At 40.9% G+C, this 12,526-nt stretch overlaps 1 protein-coding gene across 1 annotated transcript in view; it reads left to right on the top strand.

Annotated features, from left to right (window-relative positions):
• Positions 1-6,408, top strand: part of Usp9x (ubiquitin specific peptidase 9 X-linked) — a 136,719-nt gene extending 130,311 nt beyond the window's left edge. Inside the window, 2 exon segments of the mRNA XM_032889660.1 lie at positions 71-166; positions 2,411-6,408. Coding sequence (XP_032745551.1) covers positions 71-166; positions 2,411-2,548 — 234 coding nt within the window. The 3' untranslated portion in view covers positions 2,549-6,408.
• The last annotated feature ends 6,118 nt before the right edge of the window (positions 6,409-12,526 follow it).

The following is a 12,526-nucleotide window of genomic DNA, read 5'->3' as shown; positions in this document are numbered from 1 at the left end:
GTTACTAAGTTAAAAAAAAATCAGCAGTGAGCTTGATGTTACCTGCATAATTCTTTTTGTTTAAAATTAGGAACCAGATGACCAAGATGCCCCAGATGAGCATGAATCACCTCCACCTGAAGATGCCCCATTATACCCCCATTCCCCTGGATCTCAATATCAGCAGGTAAACAGGAGTCAGATGGTGGGGTTAACCTCTACAGTGGCTCTCAACCTCAAACCTGCAACCCTTTAATACAGTTCCTTGTGTTGTGGCCCCCAACAATAAAATTACTTTCATTGCTATTTCATAACTGTAATTTTGTACTGTTATGAATCATAATGTAAATATGAAGTATGCAGGATATCTGATGTTGGTCCTGTAAAAAGGTTATTTAACACACACCCGCAAAGGTATTGAGAACCACTGCTCTAGAACCAATTTCATGCTTGATTATAAAAGAAGGCTTTTTACCATGACTCTGGACTAACTTTGAGGGCATGACAGAAGAATGGGTTGGAGTGGGGTCATAGTACAAATTTGAATTTGCCCTTACCAAATTAGGTATGTCTTGTACTAGTATAGAATGAGTAAAACTGTCAGTATAGAATGATAATCATTGCTTAGTGTGAAGGATTATGATGACATTTCTTGTTAGAATAAGTCTGCAAGTAAATTCTAAAAACTAAGGTATGGCAGCGAAATAATGTTGTTTGCTTTAATTAGGTGGGATTTCATTGACAGTAAATATTACTGGGAATTGTCAAATTAATTACCTACAAAAGTACAGTAAAGAAATAATATCCTAAACAGGAACTTTCCTAAAATGTAGATGTGACCCAGTCAAAGGTTTTTTTTTGGGGGGGGCAATAGTACACAAATGAAAATTAGCTTTCTGGCATGGTGAAAAGTGCTAAAACTCAAGAGTATATGACTTGCCTTTAATCCCAGTACTTCAGAGACAGAGGAGGCAGATCTCTGAGCTTGAGACCAGTTGTGGCTATATATTAAGACCCTGTGTTTAAAGGGGGTGGTAGTTAAGGGCAGTGGTAGTGCTCACCTTTAGTCCCCACACTTAGGAGGCAGAGGCCAACAGATCTCTCTTTGAAAGTTTGAAGACAGCCAAGACAGGGAAAACCTGCCTTGAAAAAAATAGGGGTGGGAGTGAGATCTGTTGACAGTCTGTAATCCTCTAAAGTTCTTGGGTGCTGCCACGAGAATAGCACTGAAGGCAGCCTTGAGTTGTGTAAGTAGAACCACAGGGAATAGTGTCTGGTGCCTAAAATCATGGCCTGGCTTATAAGGATATAAGGACAACCTAACCGTGTGAGGTTCTGTCTGTGTCTGTCTGTCTGTCTGTCTGTGTCTGTCTCTCTCTCTTTCTCTCTCTCTCTCTGTGTGTGTGTCTGTCTGTCTGTCTCTGTCTCTCTCTCTATCTCATTTTTGAGACAGAGTTTCTCTTGTCTAACAACTCTCCATGTCCTGGAACTCAATTTGTAGACAAGGCTGAGCTTGAACTCCTGCCTGCCTCTACGTCTCCTAAATCCTGGGATTAAAAGCATATACTACCATGCCTGGCAACACAGTTTCAAGGCCAGCAGAAGTAGTACATATCTTTTTTAAAAAGTTAGGGCACCATGACAGGAATTAATTTGCTCAATCCCAAGAAAGCTCATACATTTATCTAGCCTAGTTAATTTTTCTTCAGGCTTGTGATTTCAGTGACAATAATTTAACATTAATAGGTCTGACTACATAGCAATTGCACCTATGGTCAATCAGGTTTATGTTGTGAGAGAGAGTTCATGTAGGCTAGCTCTCAGTTCTTTGTTATGTCAAGAACAGTAATGGGGTATTTTAATTTGTTGGGCTTACACCTAAATTTTTGGAGCTGGGCTGACAAAATGGGTCAGTGGGTAAAGGCACTTGCTACACAAGCCCCACCTGAGTTTATATCCTAAGGTCATTATGATAGAAGGAGAAATATAGCTCCTTCAAGCAATCATTTTGGACAAAGATTTATACTTAATCTCCCAGCCATGTGTACTATAGGGTTCCGAGGTTTATATTTGCCTGTAAGATTTTTCTCTTTTCAATTGATGTTATAAGTCCTAAAAGTAAAAGAAATGTTTCTGCTCCCATTAATTTCAACTCACGATTTTAAAGTGTGCTTACTGCTGTAAAGGTTGTTTTTTTTCCTTTATTTTGCCATGTTTAATTATATATCGTGCATTTATGCAAGTGAATATCAGAGACTTGGGTGTCAGATCCTCCTATAGATAGAGTTGTGCCAGTTTAAGCTACCTGGTATGGGTGCTAGGAGCCCATCTGTGCTTCCCTGTCTGACCAGTACCAGTACATAGTCTTACCTTTGACCCATTTCTCCAGCCATGGAAAATTTGTAATACGCAGATTTCTTTTCCCTTTCAGAATAACCATGTGCATGGACAGCCCTATACAGGCCCAGCCGCACATCACATGAACAACCCTCAGAGAACTGGCCAACGAGCACAAGAAAATTATGAAGGCAGTGAAGAAGTGTCCCCACCTCAGACCAAGGATCAGTGAAATGCACATATTAACTGGTTCCATCAAGACTGTGCACCCAGGCCTTACAGTCCAACTTTTTTTTCTGTGTCTGGCTAATATTTCAAACTAGAAAACTATTCCTAATCAACATGGAGTGGAGAGTTTATTCACTGTCTTATCTGCAGAAATTTGCTGTCAATATATAACCCGCCTGCAGTGGAAAGTGTATAGTGTTTTGTAATAAATGGCCTGATGCTAATGTGTAAATGGCAAAGGTGTATATAGTATATTAATGTTTGACTGTTAATTCTTAAGCAAGAGACTTTTTTTTTCTTGATGAGACTCACAGATCTACAAAACTACATTCATTTTCTTGTTACTCCCTCTGCACTCTGCAGCCAGTGTTGCCTACCTTGTGGCAGTTGGATCACCTCCTTTACAAAAACAAAAAGTAAACCAACATCAACAAAACAGCCCATTCATTCATGTCACACCAATAGTTTCGTGTTCATTGTTTGCCACTGGAGTCAATTTTACTATGAGCAATGTAAGGCTGGTTACCTTTTAATTATTTGGTTGATGTGGAAAATTGGTGATGTACTATGTTTCTAGGTCTTTTTCATTGCCTTTTTATTCTGATGTTAGGTTAATCACTTTGAAGCTATAGATATGCTGTAACATTTAGCATGGCTTCACACAAGTTAGTGTAGCCAGTGAAGAAATATTACCATAATGACTGCAGTTGTCCTGACATGGCATCTGCATTGCTCGGAGCTTTCCTTCTTAAACCCTAGGTTATAAACTACAGACTGAGGGAGAACTGTTGCAAGCAGGCGGTTCTCAATTACACACATGTTCTTCTCATGTTTGACAGTGTGATCTCTGGGTGGAATAAAGAACACTTAAACTTAACAACTTGGTAATGGGAATTTTGAAAGATTTAAAACAAAATAAGCAAAAATTTGCTACACCAGGATGCTGGCTGGAGCCTAGTAGACTGTATTTGGTGTGCTTATTTCGTTCTTTGCTAGAGCTTACTAAGTGACTCTTTTCAAACTGTCCTTCTGTGCGATCCCAGTGATGCGGAAGTCCTCAGAATCCCACAATCTTTGGAGTACCTTTGCACCAAGGTCTCTGGCTGATTTCTCTGCTCAGTCATAATTTTACTTGAAAGCAAAATGGTCCTAGCTCCTTTTCCATTATTCCAAAAATTTTAACATTCAAAGCAGGGTCTAATTTAAAACATTACTGGTAGTTAATATAATTGACTAATTAAATTTTAGAGTAAACAATTTGAATAAAGATAGAGGAATCAGTTAAAACTGTATTTCAAAGAAAATTGGTGACTTGAATATGTGTAATTTTTTGGAACCTGTCTAAAACCAAATACCCCTGCAAACAGATACAACCTACCCTATTTAAATATTTTGCTGTTTTATTTTATAGAAATTATTTTGCTGAATTTGCAAATAGAATTTGATTTAAGAAGAACATTTTTGTCCTGTGGTGTGTTTGGGGGTTTTGGTACCTTCTCTGTCTGCCTGTGTGTGTCTGTCTGCCTGCCCCCCACCCCTCTCTGAGGACTGCATATTTCTGGAAAGCTAATTCTGTGCATAGCATGTTTACACAACCTGCAGTGAAGATTTTAGTCTCACTAAGTTTTTGTGCACAGAAAGATGGGGTCTTTGGCTCTTTACTAAAGACTTGGAGAACAGGATGTTGACGCTGTAAAAGTTCCCTAAAAATCAATCTTGTACTTTTTTGTATGTTTTTATATACATGTGTATTTAATGAGCACAAGCTTGGTTGTATTTTTATGATTCAGTTGATAGGAAAATGTTGAAAGGCTATAGTTGGCATTGATCAAAGCAGAAGCAAAATTGAGCATTATGTTATTTTGTGATTTAAAAGGGGCAGTATTTAAGATAAAGGTTTAGGTGTCTTATTTGCAGTATTCCAAGTTCTGCTTCTAGGCTGCCTGTAATTTTAGCAACTTTTGACACCAGCTAGAGTCTGTTTACATCAGAATTTGCTTTTGTTTTGGTTTTTGGAGCCTGGGGATCCAGGGCCTGAAGTCCCCCAGGCAAGTGCTCTACAACTCAGGCTGAGCCTCCAGCCCGAGTTGAAGTTTGAGCAAAGATTGTACAGTGTTTTTGCAGTTCCAACTGGAAGTTTTTTAAAAGTTCTTCAAGTAGTGAAGTAGGTTGGCTTTGTTTGGACCAGTAACTGGTACTAGTTACAGTATCTTACCATCTGACATGCGAGTTTGAGATTTTCTGCTTCTTAAGGAAATTATGAAATACTTAAAACTTAGTGACTTCCTAGATAAGAGAAAACTTGACATTTTCAAAGGCTGTGAATTTTTCTTGGAGGAATTCTACCCCCTACCCCCTTTAGTTGCTTTGAGAGTGTAAGCCCACCAGTTCCAGATGATGAGAGCTTATGAGTCATGGTTCCCTTTCATTTGAGGAAGAGTGGGCCTATGTCGTGAGCAGGAGTGAGGGAAGGTGAACAGAGTTATTTTTGTTTGTTTGTGCAAATTATTTTCTATATTAACTCTTTAAGCATTAATGTATAACGGAAATTTTAAGATGCATGTTATTGTAAGAGCAACATAGTGGTAATTTTGAGTCTTTCTCTAAAACATAAGTGGCACATTTTAAAATTCAAGTCTTAAAGTGCCTCAAAGTTATTTGATTCTCTCAACTGATTTCTTTTGAGCCATATGTTTTCTCCTTTAAATGTTTGTTGCAGAATCACTAGTCTTCGTTTGAAGTACTCCCACGTTTCTAAATGGCATGATTACTCTATTGAAGACAGTAGAATCTGTTAACGTAAGACTGAAGAGATTTTAGTTGTGCAACTGTGTAAACTGGGGCTCTGCCCAGTCGGATCTAAGTATTTTTGTGTACAACTTGGTAAACACCATATTGCTGCTGTTTCTAAGCCCTCCACCTTACTGACTTCTCATGTTCAGCATCGCAGAGGCAGAAATACAAGCATAATCATAATCATATATGGGCTTTGTTTCTTTTTGTTGATTTTTCTCAGTGATGATTTCCCAGCTTTTTTTTTTTTTTTGTCTCTTAGCTATGATTATACAGACCTAATTATTCAAATGTTTTTCTATTTTCATGATTAACTTTTATTAGGGGACAATAACAACTTAAGTCTTTAATCCTCATATTGGTTAAAAGATGAGGAGCCTTTTTTATTTGAATTACTTTTGTAAAAGAAAGCAACAGTCTGAATATTCAGGTGACTACTTTGGCATAGTTCTTCAGGTTTTTATTAGTGTTTTTCCAGGTTATGTTTTTCCCATGAACTTTTTACTTTGTTAATTTTGTGGTTAATTTGGTGGCTATATCCTGCCTTATTTAGAATTTTAGGAAATTGCCTTTTTGTGATAAGTGCCCAGTTTTTATTTCTAGTTTGAAGGTACGAGGACATACCGACTGCTGATAAAGGAAAACAGCACCCCTTTGCCCCAGCTTTTGTGTTACCAACAGAACCATTCACAGTACTGGTTTCATTGTAGGGCCCAACCAGAATTGGTCCTGCACCTACATGAGTGTTGCATATTTGGAAAGGGTTTGGGTGTGATAAATCACTACGGAAGTGCTGAATGTATTAAGAACTCGCTGCCGATTGTATTTCTAACGATTATTTTGTGTTTGCACTTGTCCTCCAAGCTTCCAGGTGTAAGGGGGAAAGGTGAACCACGTTTTAAAGTCACTAATGAGTGCAATTTTTTTTGGAATTGGGGTTCCCAAGAGGAAATTTCACCACCCAAATCTTACATACTTCTTAGCCTTTTACAAGCCAACAGACTGACATAAAGATTGTCTGCAGTTCGTAAGATCTAGCACATATACAAAAATAAAACTTTATAAATTAAATTTGGGTTTTTCTTTCATTTATTAACATAAGGTTTCCCCCTATATTGCTAGGGGTGGCATGCAGGGCATCAAATGTATATAGGCAAGTGCCATATCACTCAGCCACATTTGGCCCTTGAATTTTTTTAAGAGAAATATTTATAGTGGGTCATTTATAGATACAGCAGCAGGTGTTATATCCAAGCAGCTTGAACATTGGTTCTTGATCTTAAATCTGAAAAGTCACCTGTTTTGTTGTTAGTGTGAAAATTCACTTTAGCATGTCATCTGAAATTACTTTTTCAGTGTCTGAAAAAGTACAGTTGTCTTCTGCAGCACAGCCTGTTTCCCTATGGATTGCTGCTAAAGAAAGGCATCCCAAATATTCCTCACATTTGATTTTACTGAAACACAGCCGACCTCTGTAGCTCAAGCTGGTCTGGAACTCACCATAACCCAGGGTAACCTCAAATTGACCCTTTGTCACAGCCTCCCAAGTGCCAAGTTTACAGCTGATTTTCTGGTTCATCCTTCCTGCCCCACCTTTTTTTTTTTTTTAATCTTAAGTGGAATCAGGGTACAGCCTATGAACCTACCACTTAGGAGGAGAAACAGGAGTTCACAGTCATCATCTACTTAAATTTGGGCTCTATCTCAAAACTATAATAGGACCAAATCACATTCAAAATTCTTATCTTTTAGAAAACTCTAGTTGGCCCATTTCCGTTTAAATATTAAGGACCAGTTGAGTATCCCTTAGCTAAATATTTGAGACAAGAAGTGCTCTACATCCGGAGCCTAGGGAGTTACTTGCATGTATGAGATGTCTTGGGAATGAGACCCTAATGCAAACACAAATCATGTGGCACGCACAGTCTGAGAGTGGCTCGATGTTGTGATGGTCCCTTGCATGTGACTTTGAGGTATTTTGGTTCTTCAAGGCAGAGTCTGTGTAGCCCTTGACTATACTGGCACTCTTTGTAGACCAGCTGGCCTTGAACTCATAGATATCCACCTGCCTTTGTCTCCCAAGTGCTGGGATTAAAAGCATGTGCCACCCCCACCCAGCTGAGTTTCCATAGTTTTGTTTTTGTTAGTGTGCCATGCCAGGCATAGGACCAAAGGGCCTTCCACATACTAGGTAAGCTAGCACTCTATCACTAAGCCACTCTAAGCCTAAAAATGTAACCATTACAAAACATTTCAAGCACATTTTTCAAAGATTCCCTTTGAATATATTAAATTTAGGGAATCATTTCAGCTAAGGTACAATTGTGCCTAACTGCTCCTTAATGCTTCAGAACATTCTCACCAAGTCAGAGATATCAGTGAGGAGGGGGAAACCACTTTCAGGGCTGTTTGATGGTTGTCTCTTATTGCTGATTACATCCATTTCTTTCCTGGCCATTAGAATATTGAATGAGCTCAGGAGAGATTTTGGATGGGTGTTCTGATGCTCTAGCTAGGCTCAGAGAAAAGGAGAAACTAAATTCATAAAGGTACAGAATTGGCAGGCTGGGAAAATGGCTCAGTCAATGCAATGCTGCCAGTAAGCATTAGGATCTGGGCTCAATTGCAGAACCTACATAAAAATGTCAGGTATGGGTCACCCACACTTGTAATCCCAGGACTAGGGAGGGTAGAGGTAGGCGGGGCTCCTGACTAGTCAGCCAGGGCCTTGTTTTCAATAAAAAGATTGGCAAAAGCCTGTGTTGGTACATACTTTTAAATCCAGCACCAGGAAACAGACAGAAGTGGGTGGATCTCTGTGATGTTGAGACCAGCCTGGTCTTACAAAGTGAGTCCTGAAAAGTCAGAACTACGTAATAGACCCTTTCTCAAAAAAAAAAAAAAAAAAGCTGTCATTTATTACCGTGTGTGATGGGGGAAGGGCGCATGCATGCCACTCTAAACTCATGGAGGCCAGAGAACAACTGGAACTTGTGAAAGACGGTTCTCCCCTTTTCACCCCGTGGGTCTTAGGAACTGAGCTCAAGTTGTCATACTTGGCAGCAAGTGCTTTTTTTTTATGCTCTGAGCCACATTGCTGGCACCATTTAAGTGTTTTAAAGTGCATAATGGACTCAAAGAAAGCTGGGTGAGTGTGGTTATAAAGTTCTAAGTATACATACAAAGCTAGAACCCAAAAGAACTATGATGTCACCTGAATCCCCACTAAATACTAAGGCTTGACATGAAGTTAGTTTAAAAAAGAGTTAAAGACGGGAGCTGGAAAGATGGCTCAAGTTGAGAATATCTACTGTTCTTGCAGTTTGCTTACCAGGGCCTATTGGTTGTAGCCAGTCTCTTCTCACCCAAGAGAAGCTAAGGAAGATGAACTCTATGAATCTGAAGATTTTATTGAGCCACACAGATGCAGCCAGGCCATGCACTCTAATGACTACAAGTCTAGAAGTGGCTCTAAACTGAGTGAGCAGGGGTTTGTCTTGGGGGTTTTTGTTTTTTTGAGACAGGGTTTCTCTGTGTAGCCCTGGCTGTCCTGAAACTTACTCTGTAGACCAGGCTGGCCTGGAATTCAGAGATCCACCAAGCAGAGGTTTTTATAAAAGTAAAAAGCACAGGTTTGGTATACCATGTTGATGTAGTTTCAATAACTTAGCAAACATGACAGGATATGAACTTCTAATAAGAATGGGGCACAGTTGTGTTACCATAGTGTTTCTGTTTGATTAGGAGCCTTGCAGTTACACCAGCAAAACAATACAAGTTAGCAAAAGTTCCTTTTTTTTCTTTTCTTTTTTTCTTTTCTTCTTTTCTTTTCTTTTCTTCTTTTCTTTTCTTTTTTTTTGGAGCTGGGGACCGAACCCAGGGCCTTGCGCTTCCTAGGCAAGCGCTCTACCACTGAGCTAAATCCCCAACCCCTTCTTTTCTCTTTTCTTTTCTTTTCTTTTCTTTTCTTTTCTTTTCTTGGGCTGGGGGACCGAACCCAGGGCCCCTTAAGCACTTGCTAGGCAAGTGCTCTGCATGAGCTAAATCCCAACCCCACAAAGTTCCTCTAAGTGCCATACGTGCATAAGGGTCAGGCTGGCTTCAGGTTTAGCCCAAAGTCCAGCCAGGATCTCGAAAATATTTTTTCCCACTTCATACAACCATTCATGTTGTATGAAGCTCTATGGGCACCAGGCACATAATATGGTCTACATGCAGGTAAAACACTCATAAATATTTTTCAAAAGTTAAAGGCCAGAAAGATGGTTTAACAGATAAAAATGCTTGCTACCAAATTTAGAAATTAGAGTTCTGTTCCCAGGACCCACAGAATGAGCGAGAACCAACTCAACCCAACAAGTTGTCATCTGACCCACATTTCCACACACATACAAATAAATTGTTGATTCATTGTTGTTGGTTTTTTTGAAGTGGGACTTAATATGCAGAGTTTATTGATATTTTTGAGACAAGGTTTCTCTGTAGCCCTGGCTGCCCTGAGACTTACTCTGTAGACCAGGCTGGCCTCAAACTCAGTGGTTTGCCTGCCTCTGCCTCCCAAGTGCTAGGATTAAAGGCGTGCACCACTACTGCCTGGCAATATGCCTCTTGAGTTTACAGTCCCAGCATATGGGAAGGAAACAGAAATCCCTGGATTTTCTGAACAGCCAGTCTAGCAACCTGTTGTTATCTACAACTTTAACACTACAGGGGAATAGACTTGCAGATGGAATCTTCTATCCCAACGGTTCCCTTTTCAGACCCTATGCCTGGGTGTAGTCTCCACTCCACTGGAGAGACATCTTTTTTATTGTTCTGATTAAAGGACAATCTGTGTCTCTAGAGGTCAGGTTTCTCTTTATTTGCTCGTGGTCACATTGATCAATCTCGATCTAACAGCTAGCACGTGAGCTCTCCTGTCCAGTGGAACAGTGCCTCTATGGAGGACATTGGCTCATGCCTGCTTCGTAGGTCTGCTCACCTCATAATAAAACGTCCCCCAGAATAAAATGCAAAGATGCTTTATTCATATTAGTTGATAGCCCGCTCATGAGTCGTGAGGACGGGTCTCTTCCTCCCTCCCTTTGTGTAGCCCTGGCTATCCTGAAACTCACTCTGTAGACCAGGATGACCTCGAATCCAGAGATCTGCCTGCCTCTGCCTTCCAAGTGCTGGGATTAAAGTTGGTCACCATCACCTATGGGCTTGAGTACTGAGCTTTCTGTTTGGTTGTGTTGGTGAGGTAATGTTTCATGTAACGTGGGGTGCTCTTGAGCTTCTGTTCCTCCTGCCCGCTCCTCTCTTCAGTGCAGGCATGAGAGGCTTGTGTCTGAAGATCCATCAAGGTGAGGCAGACAGTGTGGCCATAACCCCAACAATAGAGAGGTAGTGACAGGTAGATCCCTGAAACTCCTGGATCAACCAGTCTAGCCAATCGATGAACTCAGTATCCCAGATAGATGCTGACAAAGAATAAGGTGGAGAGGCTGGAGAAAGAGCTCAGTTGAAGCCTGACTTTTGCAGGTCCCAGGCCGACAAATACTTGGAACTCCAGATCTTCTGATCTCTGCAGGCACATGTGCACACATACACACATGCAGGCACACAAAGCCAAATACGTTAGTTCCAAATTAATTTTCAAAACTAGGCTGGGGGTTACTGTGGGACTGTAATGGCCCAAGGATATGGAGGAAGGATTGAGAGCTTCAACCCTGGAAACCTCAGAGACAGGACAGCAGCAGCTGGCTATCTCCCCTCTTTAGTGGTTTTTGGCCTAATGCTGCTAGAACTCTGTTAATTTGGGTCCCCAAAATTGTTTACACGAGAGAATCCATTTGTCAGACACTGGAGGAACCAGCCCCCAGTTGGTTCTGATTGGTAAATAAAGATGCCAACAACCAATAGCTGGGCAGGGCAGACAGAGGTAGGACTTGAGGATTCCCAGGCTTGGGACCCAGAGGAGAGGAGAGGAAGAAGGAAATCCACCAGGCCAGGAGAATGTGGAGGAAAGGAGAGTTGCCATGCCTGAGAAGAGTGCAGAACAGAGAGGCGTGGCTGCTATGTGAAGGAACTGGGAGAACACAGCCCATTTGGACAGTCCAGAGCAGTCGAGATATACATAGAATTAGTAAGTAATAACTCTGGATTAACCGCGTGGAGGTTAGGCAGTGGCCCACCTTTTGAGGTGATTAAGGTATATCAAAACATAAAGGCTGTGTATGAGTCTTTCACTCAGGAACATAAAACATTGAGGTGGGTAGTGAACCTGCTGTCAGGATTAATTAATTAATAAATAATTAAATACCCTTTCTCCCAACCTGGTGCCAGAAAACTAGCTCTCCCACCATTAACCCTAGTAAGAATTTACTACCCTGACAGTTATCGGGACTTCACTCCTTGTTTGACCTTATATGATCCCTGTACCCCTACAAACCCTGAGTATGCAGATGAAGTGTCTTCCAACACCCCTGTCCTGGCCAATTGTACACAGTCCCACAAACCTTGCCCTAGAGACTGTGACTATATCCTCAAGGGCATAAATACCCTCTTCTCCCCCCCCCCAACCCCCCTATTAAACTGAACCAGTTTTCTAAAGCTATCCTTGGGGAAGGGAGTGTTCTTTGCCAGAATACTCACAGCCGATCAAGATCCTGCTGGCGCCCACCCAGTGCCTAGCTAAGCTTCCCTCTCTCCGGTCCAGCCCTGCGCACAAAGGGCCTGGCTACCCTGAGTGAGAGAAGCAGACATGGGACACAGGTCATGGCACACTAAGAGAATATTTGCCTAGCATGCAGGAATCCTTGTTCCATCCCAGAACTACAAGGAAATAAACAATGGTGGTGACAAGCACCTGAGAGAAGATGGCAAATTTGGGTTGCCTGGTTCCCAGTGAATGGTTGATAGAACCTGGGTGGTTTGTTCTATTGTTATCTCTTTAATAACTTAACTTGCCTTCACTTTTGTTGCTGTGTTGTTTTGTTTGCTTGCTTGCAACAGTTTTACTTAGACTAACCTCAAACTCACAGCATTTCTTTAGTTTCAGCCTTCTGAGTGTTGGAGTTAAAAAGAATGAGCATGGTCAATATTTATTTTTTTGTTTATTTTTGAGATGGGGTCTCACTATTTAGCCTTGATTGGTGTGGAGCTTGCTATGTAGACCAGGCTAGCCTTGAATTCACAGAGATCCAAT

Source organism: Rattus rattus, chromosome X (genome assembly GCF_011064425.1).
Source record: "Rattus rattus isolate New Zealand chromosome X, Rrattus_CSIRO_v1, whole genome shotgun sequence".
Lineage (NCBI taxonomy): Eukaryota > Metazoa > Chordata > Mammalia > Rodentia > Muridae > Rattus > Rattus rattus.
This window is presented reverse-complemented; position numbering and strand designations above follow the sequence as displayed.